Source organism: Cebus imitator, unplaced genomic scaffold (genome assembly GCF_001604975.1).
Source record: "Cebus imitator isolate Cc_AM_T3 unplaced genomic scaffold, Cebus_imitator-1.0 Scaffold109, whole genome shotgun sequence".
In the NCBI taxonomy this organism is placed as follows: domain Eukaryota; kingdom Metazoa; phylum Chordata; class Mammalia; order Primates; family Cebidae; genus Cebus; species Cebus imitator.
Genome location: NW_016107424.1, coordinates 5318981 through 5343536, shown reverse-complemented (window position 1 = coordinate 5343536; position 24556 = coordinate 5318981). Strand labels below are relative to the sequence as shown.

Sequence of the window (24556 nt, the reverse complement as noted above, 5' to 3'; positions counted from 1 at the left end):
CATGTCATATATACCCAGTGACCAGCATCTAATACCTATTTCAATTGCCTATTTCTCTCTTACCTAATTTGTAGATGGAATTTATATAGTAATTACCTTTTTAAACTAATTTATATCTGAAATTTAAGCAATAATACTTATTTCTAAAAAATGTTGTACATTTGAGCCTTTAAACTTGACAGTTTATTGTGTATCTCAAGAATGGTAAAAATAATATTAATGGGCTTTGGCATTGAATTAACGGGGGTTTGGCGTCCAGCTGTAGTACTAATGCCTCCATGGCCTTCAACTTCACATCTCTGAGACTGTTTTACCATTTGGAAAATAAAGACCTACGTCATTATGAGGGTTAAAGCATATAAGTGCAAAGTACACCACCTGTTCGAGTTTGTGTTCAATAGGTATTAGCTATAGTTACATTTCTCAAGAATTCAATTTCATCAAAAGGAGAGACTTAACCAAGAGCAGAGAAAGACTACTGCCAATTGAGAACTACCCAAAACTTATTTCATAATGATATGCAACTTTACCTACATTGAGATTAATCTGTAATTTATACTTACTGTTATAAGCTATCCACCTATTCAATATCAAAGTACATCTAAAATGGGTTGAAAATGTATCTGACTCCTTTAAAATATTCTAATCAAACCCCAGAGGATTTGAAAAATCAAAAAGAATGCCAGCATCATCTAAGGGAGTATCTTTTAAGCCAGGAAATTAAAAGTACAGTAAATTTCACTGACAAAGACTCCACTTGAATCTCTAGATTGATAACTCTAGTTCATCCAGATCTCTAAGGATCAAATTTAAAATGGTTTAGAAAGTATTTTGAAATTATTTGCTTAATAATAAGTTGGCTTCTGAGCCAGTAAAGAATCCACTAATCCTCCTTTTTAAGATCCTTAGAAAGGAACCAAGACACTTAGCAGCTGATTGCTGCCAAATTTAACCTGGGAAGACCTGCAGACAATGCTCACTAACAAAGACTCTCTGATGAACTTTTTAACCCTGGATCACTCAGAATCCCAAGAGGAAACATGTCCCATTTCCTTGTATTTTCCTTTTTTTTGGGGGGGGGGGATGGAGTCTCACTCTGTTGCCCAGGCCAGAGGACAGTGGTGTGATTTCGGCTCACTGCAACCTCTGCCTCCCGGGTTCAAGCGATTCTCCTGCTTCAGCCTCCTGAGTAGCTGGGATTATAGGCACGTGCCACACCACACCTGGCTGATTTTTGTATTTAAGTAGAAACAGAGTTTCAGCATGTTGGCCAGGCTGGTCTTGAACTCCTGACCTCAGGTGATCCACCTGCCTTGGTCTCCCAAAGTGCTGAGATTACGGGCATGAGCCACCATGCCCAGCCCCACTTCCTTGTATTTTCATTTGAGGATAAGCTGAATGGTTCTCTAGAGCCACAGAATTAAACAAGGGAACATACATTCAGCATCAGTACCAACTAAGAGTCTACTAACATATACAACCACATTGCACATACATTCAATTACATATTTATCTCCGCTTGCTCTCAATCAGAAGGCATTCTAGGTGTGTGGTGGGGGTGATGTCAAGATGATTGAGACAATGTGTTCTTGTGCTTCAAAAGCTCTCAGTTTGAATTTGCAAAAATGTAACATTTTAAGCCACTTACAATTTAAGTAGGCACCAATTCAGAGCTGACACCAAATACTTAAATGAGATAGAGTAGAATGGGGCAGGAGACAAGACTACTGAAAATACAGGAAAAAGGAAACTGTGGCATAATCCTGGTCCTGAGAGTGAGATTCATTCAGAGTCAGATCGACCAATGGCCAGCAATGTAAAAAATTTTAGTTTTTGCAATTGGTATGTATTTTATAATCTAAAAGTTTTTTATTATTAATTATTATTCATCTGTTTTGAGACAGGGTCTCGCTCTGTCACCCAGGATGGGGTACACTCACTCCTCACTGCAGCTTCACCCTCCTGGGCTCAAGTGATCCTCCCACCTCAGCCTTCCTAGTAGCTGGGCATGTTACCACACCTCGCTAGTTTATGTATTTTTGATAGAGATGGGGTTTTGGATGTTGCCCAGGCTGGTCTCAAACAATTTAAAGGTTTAATGAATAAAAATGTGCCTTATTTTGTAGGTTTTTAGGAAAAGCAAACAAGAACACTGATGACAGTATACAGCACTCATCACTGGGATGCAATGTATAGCACAGAATGTACAGTATAAAGTGTAGCACCTCCTTAATGGATGCACAATACAGTACTGTTAATATCACTTATACAAACTTTGTCAATACAGTTTTGTTCATGATCATGATAATGCTGAATGACAAAGTGAAGCAGTGGGATTAACAAAAAAGCAAAAGCTTCCAGATTAGCCAGAGCTAACGTCAAATTAAGGCTCTAGCTCTCGACAGCCACTCCGGCCTTAAAGAATTCATCATCATGGATAAATGTTTACACAAGATTGTAAAGATTAAATGTTAGGGATAGAAAGCCTGCAACACATGACTGATACTCCTCAAATATTAATTTCACTCTTTGTGACCCCTAAATGCATCTTCCAGCTGTTCTGAACACCTGGGTTGTAGCTGCTCAGCATGTAAGCTCCTATGATAACCTGAGCCCTTTCCCCTTTCCTTCCCCAGTTGTGAAGGTAGGATGACATTCCCTCTCCCTGCCCGCTGGCTCAAGTGTGGCTTACAGCCTAGGCACAGCTAAACTGATATTCCCTGTTGGAGCTCCAGCTTCCAGGGACAGCACAGCAGACACCGTCTGGGCTGGTGGTGACAGTGGCGGTGCCTCTGCCAGAATCTCAGCAGTGTCTTGGCACCCTAGTCCCAGAGCAGCTTCTTATCAATTTTGTGAGCCACTGAACATCACATCCAATAAATTCATTTTCTCTTTAACAGTCACTTACCGTTGTTCCCAAATAAGAATCCTAACTTTATAAAACCGATAGACTAGAATTAACTTCAGTGCCATGAATTAATATATTTTTCTCCATGACTGAATATACAAATATAATGGAAGTAATGAATTCTTCTGCTGTAAAGATGGGTGGAATATATCAAAATCTACTCGCTGAATTTTCTTTAGAAAGTCCTCTAGAGAAACCTGGAAAAAAGAGGGTAGTGATCATCAGATCATAAAATGATCAAATCTTTAAAAAAAAAAAAAAAAACTAAATATTACAAGTATTTAGGCTATTTTATTTTCCAAGATGGTCTTCTATATAATAAGAGTTTAAGTGAGAATTTTTAAAGAGAAAAAGAAAATAAAAAGATGTCTAAGAAGTTTCTATTAGACAAGTAAAAGGTTGTCAAGGAGCTAGTACCAGAAAAACTAAGCCTCTTCTGCTCATAATATATAAGGCTTTGATCAAGATATAAAGGATTAGCAAAACCATGTTTGCCTGGCCTTAGTCTAGATTCAGTGGAATGCAAAAAGGCTGTTTCAATCAGGGAAAATGAAACATCCCCACCCCGAACCCCTAAATGTAGTGTACCATGAGGGGGAGCTCAAGTTGCCTTTTTAAAAAATTATTTTGTAAAGAGGTTGAACAGGTCTCCCGGTTGTTGCCAGAGCACATGATTTTCAACCAGGCAAAATTATCACAGGTCTCTATAACTATCACCCCATCCTTCCCTCACCACAAGAAACTTGACAAAGTTTTTACAAGGATTGCAGCAGGATAAAAAACACCAACGAAGTGCACTATCTTTACTTTTGGTTTTCAGTTGTCTTGATTAATTTATAAATTTTCATTTTAGTTTAGTCAGATTTTTGTTAAACAGGCAGGTCACATAGTTTTGTGCTCCACACCAGACCTCCTCAGTCCACATGAACAGCGCCCCCTAGAGTTCTGCAGCACAGAACCTGGGTAATCAATGCAGGGATTATGCCTATAGATTCTTTAAAATATGCAGATGAGAACAAAGAAAACAAAACTATTTTCTTCCAGACTTTTTCCATACTTTTATAAATATGAGTGAAATATAAACAAATTCATTATCTACTTTTTAAAACCCTAAATGTACACACATAGACGACAGGAGATACATGCATCAATGTGCCCAGCTGCCTTGTTTTAGATTAGCAAGAAACTTAGAAACAATCCAGAGACCAGGCGTGGTGGCTCGCACTTATAATCCCAACACTTTGGAAGACCAAGGCAGGTGGATTGCTTGAGCTTAAGAGTTAATACCAAGCTGGGCAACATGGCAAAACCCCATCTCTACAAAAAACACAAAAACAATTAGCTGAGTGTGGTGGTGCACGCCTGTGGTCCCAGCTACTTAGGAGGCTGAGGTGGGAGGATGGCTTGCGGCTGGGAGGTCAAGCCTTGCAGTGAGCCTGCACTCTAGCCTGGTGACAGAGACCCCATCTCAAAAAAAAAAAGAAACAGTCCAGAAATTCTTTGAAAAAAAGAGGAATAGATTGTACAATGAAATATTAATATTATACTGCAGTGAAGTGAATGTACTATAGCTAGATGCAGTAATATGCCCAAATCTCAGAAACATGAAGAGTGTGCGCATGTCCTAGAAGACATAAATAGAAAATGATCCATTTTTATAAAGCTCAAAAACAAAACTTAGCATTATGTTGTTCAGGAATATATAAAATGATGAAAGCCTTCTTGGAATAAAAGCAAGGAAATGAAACACATAAAATTAAGGAAAGCTACCTGAAAGAGGAAGGCAGTGGCGGGGGATGAGATGGGAAAAACATGAGTCCAATTTAATGGTGACATGCTAGTTCATGGATTCAGTGGTGAGTTCATGGGTGTTTATTATGCTCTACATTGCAATATATACACCTAGACAGATATATTCATTGAACATATAGCGAGTATTAACAATTTTAAAAGAGATTAAAAGAAAAAATTTAAAAATATTTCTGTGTACTTTCTTTCACATGTTCCTGTTTTGAAAATATTTTAGTCCACTTCCTTTCAGATGCTCCCTTTTTTTGCATAAAGGAGCTCATGCTATTTGATGTTCTGTAACTTACTTTTTTTATCCCTTACTATACTGTGATCGACTTGCCACCTGTAAGAATTATGTTAATTTTAATATCTTTATGATATCTAGTTATAATAGTTAACAAAATTAAGGTATAGACACAATAGATTATATAGCCATTACATGTATTTATAATTTTTTTAAATGATTCCAAAATATGCTCAATAAGCAATGCACTAACATATGAAGTGTAATTTCAACTATACACAAAAATTCATTTCCAAAAACCCCAGAATGACTAGCAGTTATCTTGGAGTGTTAGAATTATAGGTGATTTTTTTTTTTAATGGAATGCTTCATGAATTTGCATGTCATCCTTGCGCAGGCGCCATGCTAATCTTCTCTGTATCATTCCAATTTTAGTATATATGCTGCCGAAGCAAGCATGGGTGATTGCTATTTTCTTCTAATACTGCTTATATTGTCCAAATCTTTACTATAAACATGTATTTCTTTTAGAATTAGGAGAAAATTCCATTAAAATACAGAGGAGATGTGACCTCAAAATTAGACAGAGCTCAAGTGGATATTTATACATCAGTCTTTTGTTCAAAGGAAAGTCTGGCTAATGGTAAATAAACTGAGTAACAAATTGATGGTGAAACTCTCAAAGACATTACAAATTTCTAAATATGAATTCTGGAAACCTCATCTATGAAGAATATACTACACCTACACTAGTCACGTTCAAAGAGTTTTTAAACTGCAAATCCTTTCTTTGAACAAAATAATTAACAGATGCCCCATATATGAAACAAGTAAAAGCCCTGTCCAAGCTGGAACAAGGGTATATGACAAAAGCAGTTCCTCAGCAATTGCTATGCTGCCCCTCTAGTCTCTCTTGGCACAGGATAGAAACTGAGAGCTGGGGCTGGGCGTGGTGACTCACACCTGTAATCTCAGCACTGTGGAAGGCCAAGGCAGGCAGATCACCTGAGGTCAGGCGTTCGAGACCAGCCTGGCCAACATGGCAAAACCCCTCCTCTACTAAAAATACAAAAATTAGTGGGGCATGGTGGCACATGCCTGTAATCCCAGCTACTTAGGAGGCTGAGGCAGGAGAATCACTTGAACCCAGGAGGCAGAGGCTGCAGTGAGCCGAGGTCATGCCACTGCACTCCAGCCTGAGCAACAGAGCAAGACTCAGTCTCAAAAAATAAAATGTTGAGAGCTAGGCTCCAGCCCCAGAGTTTCTGATTAAGCAGGTCTGTGGTGGAGCCCAAGATCCGCATTTCTAACAAGTTCCCCAGTGAGGAGGATATTGCTGATCCAGGGACCACATTTTGGGAACCACTGGTCTATGATAGTGGTTTTTAGGCCTAGCCGCACTTCACAGTTAAAACTAAAGGAGGCTGGGCACGGTGTCTTATGCCTGTAATCCCAACACTCTAAGAAGTCAAGGTTGGAAGATTGCTTGAGTCCAGGAGTTCAAGATCAGCCTGGATAACATAGTGAGATTCCACCTCTTCCAAAAAGAATTCCTAATTAGCTAGGTGTGGTGGTACACACCTTAACTCCCAACTATTTGGGAGGATGAGGTGGGAGATCACTTGAGCTCAGAAGGCTGAGACTGCAGTGAGCCATGACACCGCCACTGCACTCCAACCTGGGCAACAGAGTGAAATTTTGTCTAAAAAAAAAAAAGGGGCCAGCCACCGTGGCTCACACCTGTAATCCTAGCACTTTGGGAGGCCAAGGTGGGTGATCACTTGAGGCCAGGAGTTCAAGACCAGCCTGGCCAACATGGCGAAACTGTGTCTCTGCTAAAAATACAAAAAAATTAGCTGGGTGTGGTGGTGCAAATCTGTAATCCCAGCTACTTGGGAGGCTGAGGCAGGAGAATCACTTGAACCGGGGAGGCAGAGGCTGCAGTGAGCCAAGATCATACCACTGCACTCTAGCCTGGGTAATGGAGTGAGACTCTGTCCCCCGCCTCAAAAAAAAAGTACAGTAAAGGGAAAGATTTTAAAAAGTATCAACGCCTGGGTCCACCAATTTAATTGGTCTGGGGAGGGGTGGCCGAGCATTGTTTAGATTTTTTTAACGCTCTCCAAGTGATTGTAATAGGCAGCCAGGATTGAGAATAACCTTTTTCACAGAAGTTAATAAACAAAGTCCTTAACCTTCATGAAGCTTACTTAATACGTTAAACAGCTGATGGCATATCCATCAAATAACCACTAAACAGGATGATACAGAATAATGTGCTGACATACACAAAATACATGCATGGTTATAGGAAGATGAAAGGTTCAGAAAGATGAACAGACATTATCTCTAGATAGGATGGAATTGTGAGAGCTCTAATTTCTTCTTTTGTATTCTCTTACACTATGAACATTTAAAATATTAATGGACTACTTTTATAATTAGCAAACCCAATAAAGAAACAAAATTATTTCAAAGACAGACCTGAAACTAAGATAGAGGATGTGAAGAGATCGAAATGAATCTCTCAATAGAAAAAGGTAGAAGATACATTTGGTATTACAAAAAATGTGTAAGTTTACGCTTTTCAAAGATTTCAAATCTTTGAACCTTGGTTTCTATCTATAAAATGAAGTAACCATATTTTTGATAGGAAGACTAGGAATAATGATGGAATGACCTAACCCAAGGCCTGTCTCATAAAAGGTGCTAAGTATTTGGTAGCAATTATGATTTCTCTACATGTTTTAGAACAACAGTTCCCAAACCTGTCTATACATCAGAATCACCTGGGGAACTTTTTAAAATCGCAGATTCTCCTAGGAGCTGGTCTCCTCCTCCTCAATCCCAAAAGTCTTACTTAGTAAGAAGACTCTAGAAATTTATATTTTAAAAACGTTTTCCAGGTTAGCCCCCTGCAACCAGCTTAGGAGTGGGCTATGAACCACTGTTCTGGAACCAGTGCTACAATATGGTCAGGTCACAATGGAGAAAAAAGTGAACAGAATAGTAATACTTACATAGCTACAAGCAGCCTAACAACCCTACAAGGTAGTTTCTCCTATTATTCCCATTTCACCTATGAGTAAGCTGAGGAATGCGGTGATTAAGAACTTAAGGTGGGGGGTGGGGGGAGAATGAGGAGGGATAACACTGGGAAAAATGCCTGATGTAGGCGACGGGTTGTGGCAGGGAATGGAGACAGCAAACCACCATGGCATGTATATACCTATGCAACAATCCTGCAAGATGCAGGATGTGCACATGTAACAATCCTGCAGGATGCAAGACGTGTACATGTACCCCAGAGCCCAAATACAATAACAAAAAAAAAAAAAAATATATATATATATATATATATATTGCATAAAATTATTTTCAGGCTATGTGTATAACGTATATATGAAACAGAAAAGAAGTATGTGTTTAAATTTGGGTCCTGTTCCCAAAATACTTTATTATGTAGATACAAATATTCCAAAATCCAAAAAATATCTGAAATATGAAACACTCTGGTCCCATGCATTTTGGATAAGGGATACCCAACCTCTCCATGAATCTCATCAGAAAATATGCATTAAACACCCCAAAGAAAACACAGGTAAGTAAACTTTTATACTGAAAAAAAAAAAGACCTTAAGGTCCCATTGGTAGTAAGGGGCAAAACAGATTCAAGCCAATGCAATCTGGCTGCAAAGTCAGTGCTAAAACCTTAGCTCACCTGCCTCTGAGAAATACAGAAATGACCCTCAGCAAAAGCATCAGTAACTAATGAAGGCTACCATGAGGGAGGGAAACAAAAACAAAGGCTCCAAACTAAAGAAATACATTGGGAACTTTATAAAATATAAAAACAGATCATACACATCTGTTTCACTAATTATACAGCCTTCTCTGTTAATCTACTTACCGTTTGAAGAAAAGCAGGAAATGCTTTCACAGGAACACTTTTGTGAAAGGACCTAGCCTAAAAAGAAAGAGGAAAGGAAGCTGGTTTAAAATTAAGCAAATAAACACTCTCCCTCTGAAAGCAACACCAGCAGTTTAACAATACTGATAGGGCTTCTCTCAAATGCAAGAAAACAGCTCATCTCCTGCAGATTCAGATTAGTTTTCTAAGCCTAAAGGACTCAGGAAAAAGTAACTACTCTATTAAAAATTCCATCCTTTCTTATAAATTGGCTTTAGTGTCTGCCAGCTACCTTACAATATCTCATAATAACTTTGACTCCCCAGCCCTGTGGTAAGGGGAAAACAAAGAATTATTTGCATTACCAAGTCTTGTGCACCATTGGTTTAGACTGACATGATCTCCTGTTTAAATGACGAAGATCCTCCTAGGTCATCTTCCTGCCTGTGTTCCCTGACCATTAATTCATCTTACGCAGCCAGACAAATTAATGTCTTTACATCATCATTTCATTTTTACCTTCTTTAATTCCCTGATTGGTCAAGTTTCAACGATTCATCCTGGAATTCAAAGGCCTCCATATCTTGACTCTAATCTTGTCCATCAAACCTAACTCCCTACCACTCTGGGCTACGAACACCTGGTCTCTCAGGCTGTTATCCATCATCCTGTGTTCGCCAAGCCCACTCTTGTCTCCATGTCTTCATTTATACAGTCCGTAACACCAGGAAGAGCCCTCTACTTCCTCACTTCTTAACTCTTTACATTCCAGTTTGACTCCAACCATCTACTAAAATTACTCTACAATCATCCATGATTTACTAATCACCACAGCTATCTTTTCTCTTCACTTTTCTGTAGCATGTAAAACTCTGATATTCCTCTTTCTTAAATCTTCTCCTCCCTTGATTTTCAAGAAACTGGCTCTCAGTTTTATTTCTATGAAGATTCTTTCCTTCTCCTTCTTCCGAATAAATGGCCCTTTCTCCTTTTACCTTGTAAATGGAGGTGGGCCTCAGGGTTCTGCCCCTGGCCCTCTGTACATTCTCCTTCAGCAACCCCATCCAAAGTTAGAGCTTTAATTATAATTCTTTTATGTGGATGACTCCCAAATACATCATCTTTAGTCCTGACTTCCTTTAAAAGTCACAGTCCTGCATTCTTCAATAAACCATCTCCCTAAATGTCCTCTAATCCCCTCAAATTCAATTACGTTCAGCAGCTGGTCCAAAGTCTAACAAACTGCACCAAACATATCATTAGTTTGTTTCTGGTATTACTGTAGCTTTTGAATGGCACCATCAAAGTGCCATACTTGAATTCTTCATGCAGCCTTCAACTTTCCCTCCACCTGATCTTGCCACATCCAATTAGTTATCAAGCCTAGTTAATGCTACTTCAGTTATTTGTGTGCATGTGTGTATACATACATATAAATGTACATACACATACATAAACATCTATTGTCTCAAAATCAGACACTCTTTCTCCTTCTCCTAAGTCTCCTAACTGATCACCCAACCTCTAAACTCTCTTGTCTCAAACACTGCTGGCAGGGTTTCCTACTCTGTAACACCAATATCACTTTTATTTGATCATGATGATGATGATGAAAACTAACATATTTCACTTACAATATGCTGCACTACATTATAAATTCTTCATATATGTTAACTTATTTATCCAAATAAGTTAGATCACTTAAGCTAGGTGCTAAAATGATCCTCTAATACAGATGAAGAAACTGAAGCACAGAGAGGGTAAGATTACATGATTAGTAAATGGCAGAATTAGGATTTAAAATCAGGCTTCTGGTTCCAGAGTTTGCACTCTCATCCACAATACTCTAATGCCTCTCAAAAGCCTCTACAACTCCATAATCTTTCTTTAATCCACATTCCAAACCTATCTTCCAGGACCATATTACCTATACACCAGTGGTATTCAAACCTGGCTGTTTAAAATTATTTGGAAATTTGAATTACTGGCCCCATCCCAGGTTTACTGCCCCAATCTCCAAGGAGTGAGGCCTGGAAATCTGTATTTCTCAGGTGCCTTACATGTCCTTTGACTGGGATTGCTCAGGTTCCACACAAGTCCAAGGCTTTCCTGCCTCTCATGATTCTGTAATGTGCTCAGATCTTACCCAAAACTCTGCTAGTTAATCCTAAGTAATTTCTCATCTAAAGTTCCATGTATTTTATCTATACCTCTGTCAGGGAAGAGAACTCTTAGATATTCAGGAAATTTTTAAAAGCTGAAGATAGTCTTTGCCCTCAAAGAGCTTACATTCTGGTTACTTATGTATTCAATATTTACTGAGTGCTTATAATGTAATCAGGTACTTTAGATGCTGAAGAATATAGTACAGAATCAAACAAAGTCACATTCCAATGAAGTGGGGAGGCAATAAGCAAACTTTTTTTTTATTGAGATGGAGTCTCACTCTGTCACCCAGGCTGGAGTGCAGTGACACGATCTCAGCTCACGGAAACCTCTGCCTCCCAGGTTCAAGCGATTCTCCTGCCTCAGCCTCCCAAGTAGCTGGGACTACAGGTACATGTCACCACGTGGGCTGGGTTAATTTTTTGTATAGTTAGTAGAGAAGGGGTTTCACTGTGTTAGCCAGGATGGTCTCGATCTCCTGTCCTCATGATCTACCTGCCTCGGCCTCCCAAAGTGCTGGGATTACAGATGTGAGCCACTGCCCCCAGCCAACAAGCAAACTTAATGTCAGGTGGCGAAAAGTGCTAAGCCACTTAAGGAGACTGAGGGTGATAGAAAAGGAAGATATTCCTTTAGGTAAAGTGGCCAGGGAAGCTTTTCTGATACAGTGATATTTGAGTACTAACTGAAGTGGAGGTGGGGTAGAGGGGAAAAAGCAGGAAAAAGAGCAAGTGCAAAACCCTTGTGGTAGGCAGGTAAGTGTCCAACTCTTTAGAATCTACTGAAGATTTTTTTTTAAAAAAGGGTAACAAGAAGTACTAGGAAAAATGAGCATATGAGACCTAAGGAATAGAAAGTTTCCACCAAGTCTTCAAGAGCCACTGAAATTAGGAAACACTTCAAGGAGAACCAGAAAGGAATAACACCATGGAGATGAACGACAGACAATTTCAAGAAGATGAGTAGAGTCAACAATGTCAAATTCCAAACAAAAGTCTTGGAAAAGTTTAAGAGAGGAGAACTAACTCTTAGAGAACAACTAAAGTGACAGGCAGGAGAAATCAGGAGTTAGTTCAGGAGTCACGTAAGAGAATCAATGGAAGAAAAGTCAGAAAGTAACATGGAGAGAAAGGCGTCTATGCTGTCAAAAAAGAAGACCAACCTGGCTAACATGGTGAAACCCCGTCTCTACTAAAAATGCAAAAAAATTAGCTGGCATGGTGGCATGTACCTGTAGTCCCAGCTACTCAGGAGGCTGAGGCAGGAGAATCACTTGAACCCAGGAGACAGAGGTTGCAGTGAGCTGAGATCACACCACTGCACTCCAGCCTAGGCGACAGAGTGAGACTCCATCTCAAAAAAGAAAAAAAAGAAGAGTTCACGAAAACGAGTTGTAAATGACCATTAAATCTGGTAATAAGGAGAGTATTTACTAGTGATTGTTTATTAGAGTGGGCAGGATACAAGCCAAACCATAGCATCATGAGCACTGCCAAGGTGGTAAGGGCCTGAGGTAACAGTGAACACAGAACACTTCCTTCCCATAGGGAAGGAAGGAGAGAAAGGTATCAACAGAAAGATTCACAGGCTGCCTGTAAATTCAGAAGGCAGCACCAACAAACCAGAAGATAAAAGAGGCCACATGTCAGGGAAGCAAACTGAAAACACCAGCTGGGGGTTGCTGAGGATGCAGCCCCTGGGAAGAGGAGGAGAGGCATCGGCCTTGGAAGGCGGAAAGACACCCTATCTTCCGAGAGAGAAGCGGATGGATCACAAAGGAGCCACATGAGAAAGCACAGGCTTGATTAACTCAGTAAAGGATGCATTCATGTGCTATAAGGTGTGGGGAGGAATTTTTTTAGGTGAGAAAAGTTTACAACAGACTCAAGATAAATCTACTGGGAAATCAATGAAAAATGGAATAAAAGACTGCCAAGTTGGGAATATCATAACCATGTTCTAAGAATAGCCACATCTAGAAATGATTATTCCCTAAATGATTTGGCAAAAAAAAAAAAAAAAAAAGGCCTACTTACATGTTTAAGGTGCAAGTGTGCCTGACTGGCAATGTCATATATTACATCTCTCACATTTTTATCTTGGTTCCTCCGTAGAAAGTCCTCCTGTGAAACACCATGCTGTGTAGGGAAATATACATTATATTAGGAATCTAAAAGCACAATTAAAACTAACTTAGCATAAGAAAATAACTGACAGAAGAGTATGTACAGTTTAATGCCTATTTTGTCTTTTAAAATGTGTATATGTGTGTGTATGCATGTGTACATGTGTGTAGAGAGAAAATGAGAATGAGAGAGACACCTGGAACATGCAAGGCCGGGCGCGGTGGCTCAAGCCTGTAATCCCAGCACTTTGGGAGGCCGAGGCGGGTGGATCACGAGGTCAAGAGATCGAGACCATCCTGGTCAACACGGTGAAACCCCGTCTCTACTAAAAATACAAAAAATTAGCTGGGCATGGTGGTGCGTGCCTGTAATCCCAGCTACTCAGGAGGCTGAGGCAGGAGAATTGCCTGAACCCAGGAGGCGGGGGTTGCGGTGAGCCGAGATCGCGCCATTGCACTCCAGCCTGGGTAACATGAGTGAAACTCCGTCTCAAAAAAAAAAAAAAAAGAGAGAGAGTCACCTGGAACATGCAATAACATTTTTTGTTTTTTGAGACAGGGTCTCACTCTGTCACCCAGGCTGGAGTACAGTGGTACAATCATGGCTCATTATAGTCCAACTTCCCAGGCTCAAGGGATCCTCCCACCTTAGCCTCCCAAGTAGCTGGGACTATAGGTATACACCAACACATCCAGCTAATTTTTGTATTTTTTGTAGAGATGGGGTTTCGCCATATTGCCCAGGCTGGTCTCAACCTCCTGGGCTCAAGTGACCCTCCCAAAGTGCTGGGATTACAGGCATGAGTCACCAATCCTGGCTACAACAAGATGTTAATTAACAAGTTATAGGTAGAATGAAAATATCCAAGCAAGAAAACAAACATACAAAAAGTTTGAAAGAACAGATAATAATGAATCTTATATCAAAAACAAAGTTCTTGCCGGGTGCTGTGGCTCATGCCTGTACTCCTAGCACTTTGGGAGGCCGAGGTGGGTGGATCACAAGATCAGGAGATTGAGACCATCCTGGCTAAAGAGTGAAACCCTGTCTCTACTAAAAATAAAAAAATTAATCAGGCATGGTGGCATGAGCCTGTAGTCCCAGCTACTCAGGAGGCTGAGGCAGTAGAATCACCTGAACCTGGGAGGTGGGAGTTGCAGTGAGCAGAGATCGAGACACTGCACTCCAGCCCGGGCAACAGAGTAAGACTCCATCTCAAAAAAAAAAAAAAAAGAAAACAAAGTTCTCATAAACAGATACTTAAAATGGATTACTTCCAATAGAATAAAATAAAGAACAGGCTAAGGTGAACACTAGGAATAATTACTGCAATTGCTTGGAAGGGAGCATGGCATCAACATGAATCTACACCAAATGAGGCTCTCTGGACCTTCCTACTCATAGCTCCTCCAGAGATCTCAAATGCCTGATGGACACAATTCTGACTTGATAACTCTGGGATAAAAAGAGGAAGACCATTTTCAAGTAAACAATAAGCATTCCTTTCAAAGCAATTACTTGAATAGACTAAGCAACAAAGCAAGAGATGACTTCCTTCCCCATATTCCTGAGGTAAAATTATTCGAAGATGCAAATTGTAGCCTTACCAGCATACAAATATCCATGGGAAGGAACACCTTTCTTCTGCTCACATGATATGGCGTTGCTCTCAAGCAAGTGACAATGCCTTGTGCTTTTCCAATATGACTTGCAGCATGATCTGCATGAAGATCCTTTATACCTATGATTTCAGAAATTATACAGGGCTGCTCTGTTTAAGTGCATAATAAATCAATAAAATGGCATAGAGAAATCACCTAAACATGTAAAACTAGATGTTTATTCTATGTTTTATATCTGAAAAACAGGATTTATGAGTGGAAAAACTGGGCACAAAAACAAGTTGACCATTTACCACTAGCAGATATCTAAATCTCAATCTCAACTTTTAAATAAGAGTTTTCCTCAGACTACAGCACAGCAAGAACACATTTAGAATTTTAATCAGCTCTCATGGAAAAACTTTACAAGTCTTCCGTTTCTTCTCCTCTGTGCAATTTCCATATGACCTCATTTTAAGAATATCCTTAACAAACATTCTGCTCTTTGCTCCGTCCTTTCACTGTGATGGCAAACATGTCACCAGAGCTGCAGGCCAGAACAGGCCTTGGAAATGCAATAGGGACTTGTATTATTCTTTGAGGGAGGTATAAAGACATATATTACCTTCAAATGAGATGATATTGTCGTTGGCCCAAATAATTTCCTCATCTCAATAAGACCTCACTAATTGGCAACAAAGTCAGAGGAGAAATCCTGTCATCCAAATTTTGTTTTTAAAGGAGCAGAGAAAGAAAAATCTCAAATTTTTTTAAAAATGCAGTTTTACTTCTACTTTTCTTTTTCCATGGGGAAGTGTTATTAACAGGGAAGGAAGAGTCAGGCTATAGGCCTTCCAAATAGCAGGAGATGCTATAGTAAAAAAGTAAAGCCACCTGCAATTACCCGATTATTAATTTCAGCATTCCCATGAGGTAGCTAAAGTAGCTGTCTGAGAGCCTGAGTCTTGGATTACTCTGCATTATAAAGAAAGAGATATAAATTCCCTCGTCTTGCAACAACAACAAAAAAAAAAACAAAAACAAAACCTGTTCCTTGAGACAGTACAAAGGAAGACCTTTACAGTAATGCTAAACTGGTTAGCTTACCAAATTATGAAAAAGTGAAATCTCAAAGGTGTTTTATTGGAAAAAAGAAGTATGAAACAGAAAAAACAACTTACCCAATATTTCTAGTGTTAAGTAAAGAAGAGAGCACTGTGTGTTTTCAGCATAATTTTCCAGTTCCTTGATGTTACGATATGCTTTGTCATCTAGATTTTTTTCCTACATCAAATAAAACGCAAATGAAGTCTATTGAATCGTCAGTATTTTATTAAAAAAAAAAGGTGCTGTTTTTTGCACCAAAGAACTGAATAATAACAAAAAAAAATTTAGTGTATGTTATTTAGTACACAATAAAATAAAACACGAAAATTAAAGTTCTACACATTCAATACTTTCAAATCACCATCTCAAAATAAGACACCAGGAATAATCTCAATGTACAAATCACCATGGACATGGCATTTTTAAAAAATTTTATCTAGCCGGGCGTGGTGGCTCACCCCTGTAATCCCAGCACTTTGCGAGGCCGAGGCGGGTGGATCACGAGGTCAAGAGATAAAGACCATCCTGGTCAACATGGTGAAACCCCGTCTCTACTAAAAATACAAAACATTAGCTGGGCATGGTGGCACGTGCCTGTAATCCCAGCTACTCAGGAGGCTGAGGCAGGAGAATTGCCTGAACCCAGGAGACAGAGGTTGCGGTGAGCCGAGATCGTGCCATTGAACTCCAGTCTGGGGAACAAGAGTGAAACTCCATCTCAAAAAAAAATAATAATAATAATACAAAATTAGCTGGGTATGGTGGCACATGCCTGTAATCCCAGCTACTCAGGAGGCTGAGGCAGGAGAATCACTTGAACCCAGGAGTCAGAGGTTGCTGTGAGCCAAGATTGCGCCATTGCACTCCAGCCTGGGTAACAAGAGTGAAACTCCTTTTCAAAAAAAAAAAAAAATTTATCTAAAGCCCATGTTATCAAAATCAACTTTACTGAGCTCTTACTTAAGCATTTTAGACATTATCTTCTTAACCCAAACAACCCCCCCACCAAGAGATAAGGAATTAATACTTTTCCCATTTTACAAATGAAGAAACTGAGGCATAGACACACTAAATAACATGTCCGAACACACACAGTTAATTAATAAATACCCACACATTCGACTCCTGAATCTACATGCTTAATAAGGAAAAGGTACCTGGAAAAAGAAAACAGAAACCAGTGCCCACCCCATCCCCCCAAATAAAACCATGCTCAAAAAAATAACAGGGTTGATTCCCTAAAAACACTATATTCGATAAACAGAAAAATGAGAATCTAACAGCAAGAACACTTAGCCACTTTCATAACAATACATTTACGAAGACTATTATTAGAGCAAAATATTATCCCCTATTTCACCCACTTTAAAAATCAAAAGAAATACACCAGCATCAAATGCCACATGCAAGATTAAAAAAAAAAAAAAAGAGGCCAAGTGCAGTGGCTCATGTCTGTAATCTCAGCACTTTGGGAGGCTGAGGCTGGCAGATCATGAGGTCAAGAGTTTGAGACCAGCCTGACCAACATGGTGAAACCCTATCTCTACTAAAATTACAAAAAAAAAATTAGCTGGGTGTGGTGGCACCATGGCTAACTTTAGTAATCCCAGCTACTCAAGAGGTTAAGGCAGGAAAACCACTTGAACCTGGGAGGGGGAGGTTGCAGTGAGACGAGATCACGCCATTGCACTCCAGCCTGGGCAACAGAGCAAGACTCTGTCTCTCAAAAAATAAAAAAAAGAGAGAGAGAGAGAGAGAGAGAGAGAGAGAGAAAAGAAACTGACACCACTGACACCAGCTATGATTCCAGAAAAAAAAATAAAAATGTATCCTTTATGTGTTTCTAAAAAAATTGAGATAATTTACACACCATAAAATTTATCCCTTTAAACAATACAATTCATTGGTTTTTAGTATGTACACACAGTTGTGCAACTATCACTACTATCTAATTCCAGAATATTTTAAGGACTCCCCCAAAAGAAAACTTGTATCCATTAATCAGATACTTCCCATTTCCCCCTCCCCTCAGCCCTGGCAAACCACTAATCTACTTTTTGTCTTCATGGATTTGTCTATTCTGGGCATTTCATAAAAATGGAATCATACAATATGTAGCTTTTTGTGTCTGGCTTCTTTCAATTAGCATTAGCATGTTTTCAAGGTTCATTCATCTATTAGTACTTCATTTTTTAGTTGAATAAATTATGAATAATATTCCATTGTATGGATATACAACATTTTGTTTAACAACTAATTAACAGACTATGAGTTCTTTCTACTTTTGTGCTATCATGAATAATGATGCTACAAACATTCACACTCAAGTTCTGTGTGAACGTGTGTTTTCATTTCTCTTGGGTACAAACCTAGGGGTAGAATTTTTGGGTCTATGATAACTCTGTGTTTAACTCTTTGAAGAAAAAATTGCCAAACTGTTTTTTCAAAGCAGTTGCACCATTTCTCATTCCCACCAGCAATGTCTGAAGGGTTTTAACATCTCCCATTCTCACCAATACTTGTTATTGTGCATCTTTTTTTTCAAATCACAGTCATCGTAACAGCTGTGATGTTTCTTTGTTTTGATTTGCATTTCTCTTAATGAAAAGATATTGAACATCTTTTCAGATGCTTGTTGGTCATTTGTACACACCTTATTTGGAGAAATGTCTACTCAAATCCTTTCCCCATTTTTAAATTGGGGTTCTTTTTTATTGTTGAGTTGTAAGAGTTTCTTGTATATTTTAGATAATAGTCCCTTATCAGATATATAACTGGCAAATAATTTTTTTCTTTCAGTCCAATTTATCTATTTTTTCTTTTCTTGCTTCTGCCTTTGGTATCACACCTAAGAAACCACTGCTTAACCTAAAAGTCACTAAGATTTACACCTATGCTTTTTCCTAAGAGTTTCACTCTTACATCTAGGTCTTTAATCTAGTTTGAGTTCATTTTTGTATATGGTATGAGGCAGGGGTTCAAACTTACTCTTTTGCAAGGGGTATCCAATTGCCCCAGTACCATTTGTTAAAAAGACTGTTCTTTCCCCACAGAACTGTCTTAATACCCTTGTTGCTCAATTGAATATAAATATATGGGTTTATATCTGGACTCTCATTTCTTTTCTTTTTTCTTTAATTGCATTTTAGGTTTTGGGGTACATGTGAAGAACATGCAAGATTGTTGCATAGGTACACACATGGCAGTGTGATTTGTGTGCCTTCCTCCCCATCACCTATATCTGGCATTTCTCCCCATGCTATCTTTCCCCAACTCCCCACCCACTGCTGTCCCTCCCCTATTTCCCCCTGACAGACCCCAGTGTGTGATGCTCCCCTCCCTGTGTCCATGTGTTCTCATTGTTCAACACCCGTCTATGAGTGAGAACATGAGGTGCTTGATTTTCTGTTCTTGTGTCATTTTGTTCAGAATGATGGTTTCCAGGACTCTCATTTCTATTCCATTGACCTATCTGTCTACCCTATATCAGGAATACACAATTTGATGACTGTAGCTTTGTAGTCAAGTTTTGAAATCAGGAAATGTGAGCCCTCTAACTTTGTTCTTCTTTGTTAAGATTATTCTGGCTCTCCTGGGCCCCTCGCATTTCCACATAAATTTTTGGACCAGTCTGTCAACCTCTGCAAAAAAGAAAGCTGAAATTTTGATAAGGATTGCATTGAATCTATAGACCAATGTTTATTCACAGTACTTTAAATATCCCCCCTTCAAAAGTCAAATGTTATTTTTCATTAAACTAAAATGGTATGTCTGTGTTGAGTTCTCTCATTTTCTTTACTTTGTAAAAACAGAAACAAAGACACCTGAAAATAGGCCATCTTAGCTAATATCTCTTTTTGGTTTCTTATTATTGCTATAGCCTATAGTTAGCAAACTGTATCTAAATAAGCTAAGTAAACTTACATTTCCATGACAACAGTATGTGATTAATATCAGGCCAAGGGGAAAACTGACCTAACAGTACATCAGAAATATCACACAAGTTAGGCCAGGTCACACAGCAATTCACGGACTTGGCTGGACCTAGAACCCAGTTCTAAGAATTTAGTACAGGATTCCATTCACTGGAACTGTCAGACTTTCTTTATGCCCTCTACTATGTAGACACAGATCCAAGTACTGGGGTATACATAAAGGTATTTGATTATGTTGGGAATAATTAGTAATTTTTAAGATATGATAATCATATTATGGTTATGTTTTTGTCATTATCTTTTTAAGATACATATGCATTTGCAGATCAAATGATAAGATATCTGGGATTTTCTTTAAAATAATCCAATGCAGATTAGTGACAGGAGTTGGCAGAATACAGATAACACAAGATTGGCAATGTGCTGATAACTACTAAAGCTGGTGACAGATACATGTAAGCATAAAACCAAAAGAGTGGATTGTGGTTGTGCATACATATGCCTCTGCCTGGGTGCCTGTCTGTCTCAATGTGAGGGTATTGGGGGCTGATGTGGGTAGCATACAAGGGTAAAGTATGGATAAAATGGCATAGTTCTCTAAAAGTTTCCTTTATCCAAAATATTAATATACAATCAAAATATTTCCTTCCTGAACAATTAGCTTCAGGATTAAACAGGAAGCAAAAACTTAAGACTTGAACAATTTCAACTTACTCTTTCATCAATGATGTTCATAAGCCATCTTTTAGTCAGATTATGTCTTTTAACAGCCTAAAAAACAAACAGTGTTATAAATTTTTAGAAAGTACTAGAAATGACTTCTGTAGATCTGAACAAAAAAACAAACCAAATACAAAACTAAGTAAGGGAACATTTGTAATAACTCATCACCAGATAGACAGCTATGGTAAAGAAATATCAGGGGAAAAGAAAATGTCCTTAGAAAATATTTTAAAACATTTATAAGATTATATTTCTAATACTTTTCTACTAACTTGTCTTCTTTTCCTATACTGCTAGTAATTTAACAATTCCACTTTCAAACAAAAACAAAACCAGAATTAAGCATTAAGTACTGAACTTCTCTATTACGTGATATACCCTGCCTTTTTTTTTTTTTTTTTTTTTTTTTTTGTAGAGACAGGGTCTCACTATGTTGCTGGTCTTAAATTTCTGGGTTGAAATGATCCTCCCACCTCAGCCTCCCAAAGTGCTGGGATTACAGGTATGAGCCACTGTGCCTAGCCACCCTGACTTGTATGCTTACTCATTACATGCGAATTTTTTTCCACAGGATAAAGATTCTACTTAGCAAAAATAACCACTTCTTGAAAAATAGAGTGACAAAAACTCCAACAAAAATAGTCTGCATGGCCGGGCGCGGTGGCTCAAGCCTGTAATCCCAGCACTTTGGGAGGCCGAGGCAGGTGGATCACGAGGTCAAGAGATCGAGACCATCCTGGTCAACATGGTGAAACCCAGTCTCTACTAAAAATATAAACATTAGCTGGGCATGGTGGCGCGTGCCTGTAATCCCAGCTACTCAGGAGGCTGAGGCAGGAGAATTGCCTGAACCCAGGAGGCGGAGATTATGGTGAGCCGAGATCGCGCCATTGCACTCCAGCCTGGGTAACAAGAGCGAAACTCCGTCTCAAAAAAAAAAAAAAAAAAAAAAAAAAGCAAACTCCCTCTAAAAAAAAAAAAAAAAAAAAAAAATAGTCTGCATGGTAAACTGTTACTTTAGCAAGTAAAGACATTCCAGTAGGAAAGAGCACATCTAGTATCCAGACACTTGTCTCTACTACCATTCTCCTTAAAGGAATCAAGGCTGTGGAGAAATGGGCGATTCCAAAGGTGGGGTAGGAGAGAGATTCAAGAGTATCCTAGAATATCTTATTGTGCCAGAAAATAAGAAAGTGCTCCAAAAAAATGATGGAAGCATGTCACAGGGACATAGCAGCCAGTGTGAAGGGGTTCCCACCGTCCAAGGCTGGGACAACCTGAACACCAAAATCAGTACATGAGTGAATTATAAACTATAAAAAGCAAGAAACCATGAGTCTATACCAATAATTAATAAACAAATAAATATATGAAAATAAGAGCTCATTCTTATAGCAAAACACTAAGTGCCAACTGGTATATGTGGACCAAGTGCTGAAGTTGAGAAGTTACCATTCTACAACCGTAAGAGTAAAGACTGAAACATTAATGGCTACTAAGTTTAGGGAGAAATTTTGATGAGGAGCAGGATATTTGCAGTCTTAAAGTCTCTCCTCAAAAACTGTTGATTATTTCAAGCAGAATTATACAGTGGGAAAACCAGGCAAAATTGTGACTAAGTAAATCGAAAGTAACCATGCTATAAAGGACAGGTGGACGAAGTGTGTCTCTACATGTGATACACTGAGAAGGATATACCACCTATGAAGTATAGATTCCAGCTAAGAATCCGTGACCTCAATCTAATCGTGACAAAACATCAGACAAGTCCAAAATTAGTGTCGTATTTTAAAAAGACAGGATTGGGGGGGATACTCTTCAAAAATGTCAGTGTCATAAAAGGCTAAAAAAAATGCTATGGAGGGGAGAAATGCCAGATGTAGGTGATGGGGAGGAAGGCAGCAAATCACACTGCCACGTGTGTTCCTATGCAACAATTTTGCATGTTCTTCACATGTACCCCAAAACCTAAAATGCAATAAAATAAATAAATGGGGAAAAAAAAATGCTATGGAAATGTTCCATATTAAAACAAACTACAGAAACATGACAATTAAGTACTTGACCCAAGATTGGATCCTGTACTGGAAGGGAGAAATGATATTGTGGACATTATTAAGTTATCTGACAAATGTGGAATACGAATGGAAAATTAGATGGAATTGTTCTACCAAAGTTAAATTTACTAAAGCCAATAACTGTTCTGGCCAGGCACAGTGACTTACGCCTGTAATCCCAGCACTTTAGGAGGCCAAGGCAGGAGGATCACTTGAGCTCAGGAGTTCAAGACCAGCCTGGGCAACACAGCAACCTCATCTCTACAAAAACTTTAGAAATTAGCTGAGCGTGCTGGTGTATGCTTGTAGTTCCAGCTACTCAGGAGGCTGAAGCAAGAGGATAAACCCCAGGAATTCAAGGTTGCAGTGAGCAATAATCACCCCATTGCACTCCAGCCTGGGCAACACAGTGAGCTCCTGTCTCTGGAAAAAAAAAATAGAAATTAAAAAAATAACTATTCTGATTATATGTAAGATAATATCACTATTCTTAGAAAATATTAGGACAGGCACAGTGGCTAATACCTGTAATCCCAGCACTTTGGGGGTACAAGACAGGAGGACAGCTTGAGCTCAGGAGTTTGAAACCAGCCTGGGCAACATGGTGAAATGCCATTTCTACAAAAAAAAATTAGCTAGGTGTGGTGGCAGGTGCCTGTAGTCCCAAGCTACTCGGGAAGCTGAAGTAGGAGGATGGCTTGAGCGCAGGAGGAGGTGGAAATGGCAGTGAGCCGAGATCACGACACTGCACTTCAGCCTGGGCAACAGAGTGACACCTGTCTCAAAAAAAAAAAAAGAAAGAAAATATTTACTAAGGCCAGGCATGGTGGCTCACGCCTATAATCTCAAAGTGAGTGGATCACTTGAGCTCAGGAGTTCAAAATCAGCCTGGGCAACACAATGAGACCGCATCTGTACTAAAAATTTAAAAAAAAATCAGCCGCATGTGGTAGCACGTGCCTGTAGTCCCAGCTACTTGGGCCTGGGAGATCAAAGCTGCAGTGAGCCGAGACTGTACCACTGTACTTCAGCCTGGATGACAGAGTGAGACCCTGTGTCAAAAAAGAAAATATTCACTAAATTTTTTAGGTTAGGATTATGATGTATATAACTTACAATCAAATGAGTCACACAAAAAAATTATGAATGTGAATACATATATGCGGGAATAGGGGAAGGAAGAGCGGAGAAGAGAAAGAAAGTGCACATGTGAGTGAGGACAAATGATTAAACAAATGGCATAAAATATTAACAATAGGTGAACCAGGCACAGTGGCTCACACCTGTAATCTCAACACTTTGGGAGTCCAGGGTGGGAGGATGGCCTGAGCCCAGGAGGCCGGGTGAGGCAACACAGTGAGACCTCATTTCTTCAAAAAAATTTTTTTAATTAGCCAAATTTGGTGGCACACGCCTGTGGTCCCAGCTACCCAGGAGGCTAAGGCAAGCAGATCGCCTGAGCTCAGGAGGTTCAGGCTGCAGTGAGCCATGTTTGCACCATTCACCATCACACTCCAGCCTGGTGAATCTGGGTAAACGGTATAGAGGTGTTTGTCCTGCTTTGAATTCTGTAACCTTTCTGAAAGTTTGGAATTATTTCCAAGTAAGTTTTTAAAATGTTTTTTTGTCTGCCGTGTCAACATTAAGTATATTTTCACAATAAATAAATATAGTAGTGAAACATAAGATCTAGGGATATGCTATACTTCAACTAAGACTCTCAGATGTCACTGATAGTAAAATGCAAAGGCCAGCATGTTCATCAATACGCATTACATGACAAAGGTGTATGCATGGATAATTAAGCCCCCTTTGCCTGGCAGGAATCTAACAGATGCTAAAAGGGTTGCATGGTGTTAATTCCAAAGTGTTTTCGGCACTACTCCTACTCCTGCCCCTACTACTACAACATGGCAGCACTCTTGCTATAGGCCTCTCTCCCAAATCCCAGGAATCAGCCGATGGGTCATTAAGGATTCCTGTTCTTG

The 24556-nt window shown here is 39.2% G+C and overlaps 1 protein-coding gene and 1 non-coding gene across 5 annotated transcripts in view; both read right to left on the bottom strand.

Annotated features, from left to right (window-relative positions):
- Window positions 1-2212: 2212 nt before the first annotated feature.
- Window positions 2213-24556, bottom strand: part of NDUFAF6 (NADH:ubiquinone oxidoreductase complex assembly factor 6) — a 32864-nt gene continuing 10520 nt past the window's right edge. For all 4 annotated transcript variants that reach the window (XM_017538141.2, XM_037741877.1, XM_037741878.1 and 1 more), the window contains 6 exons: window positions 20503-20559; window positions 15928-16030; window positions 14753-14886; window positions 13056-13157; window positions 8854-8910; window positions 2213-3105 (listed from right to left, as the gene is read on the bottom strand). In XM_017538141.2, the coding sequence (XP_017393630.1) occupies window positions 2977-3105; window positions 8854-8910; window positions 13056-13157; window positions 14753-14886; window positions 15928-16030; window positions 20503-20559 (582 nt within the window). In that variant the 3' untranslated portion in view covers window positions 2213-2976. The remainder of the gene's footprint in view (window positions 3106-8853; window positions 8911-13055; window positions 13158-14752; window positions 14887-15927; window positions 16031-20502; window positions 20560-24556) is intronic.
- On the bottom strand, window positions 5296-5402 carry LOC119472629. The gene has a single exon (XR_005201784.1). It is a non-coding gene; the product is annotated as a U6 spliceosomal RNA (small nuclear RNA).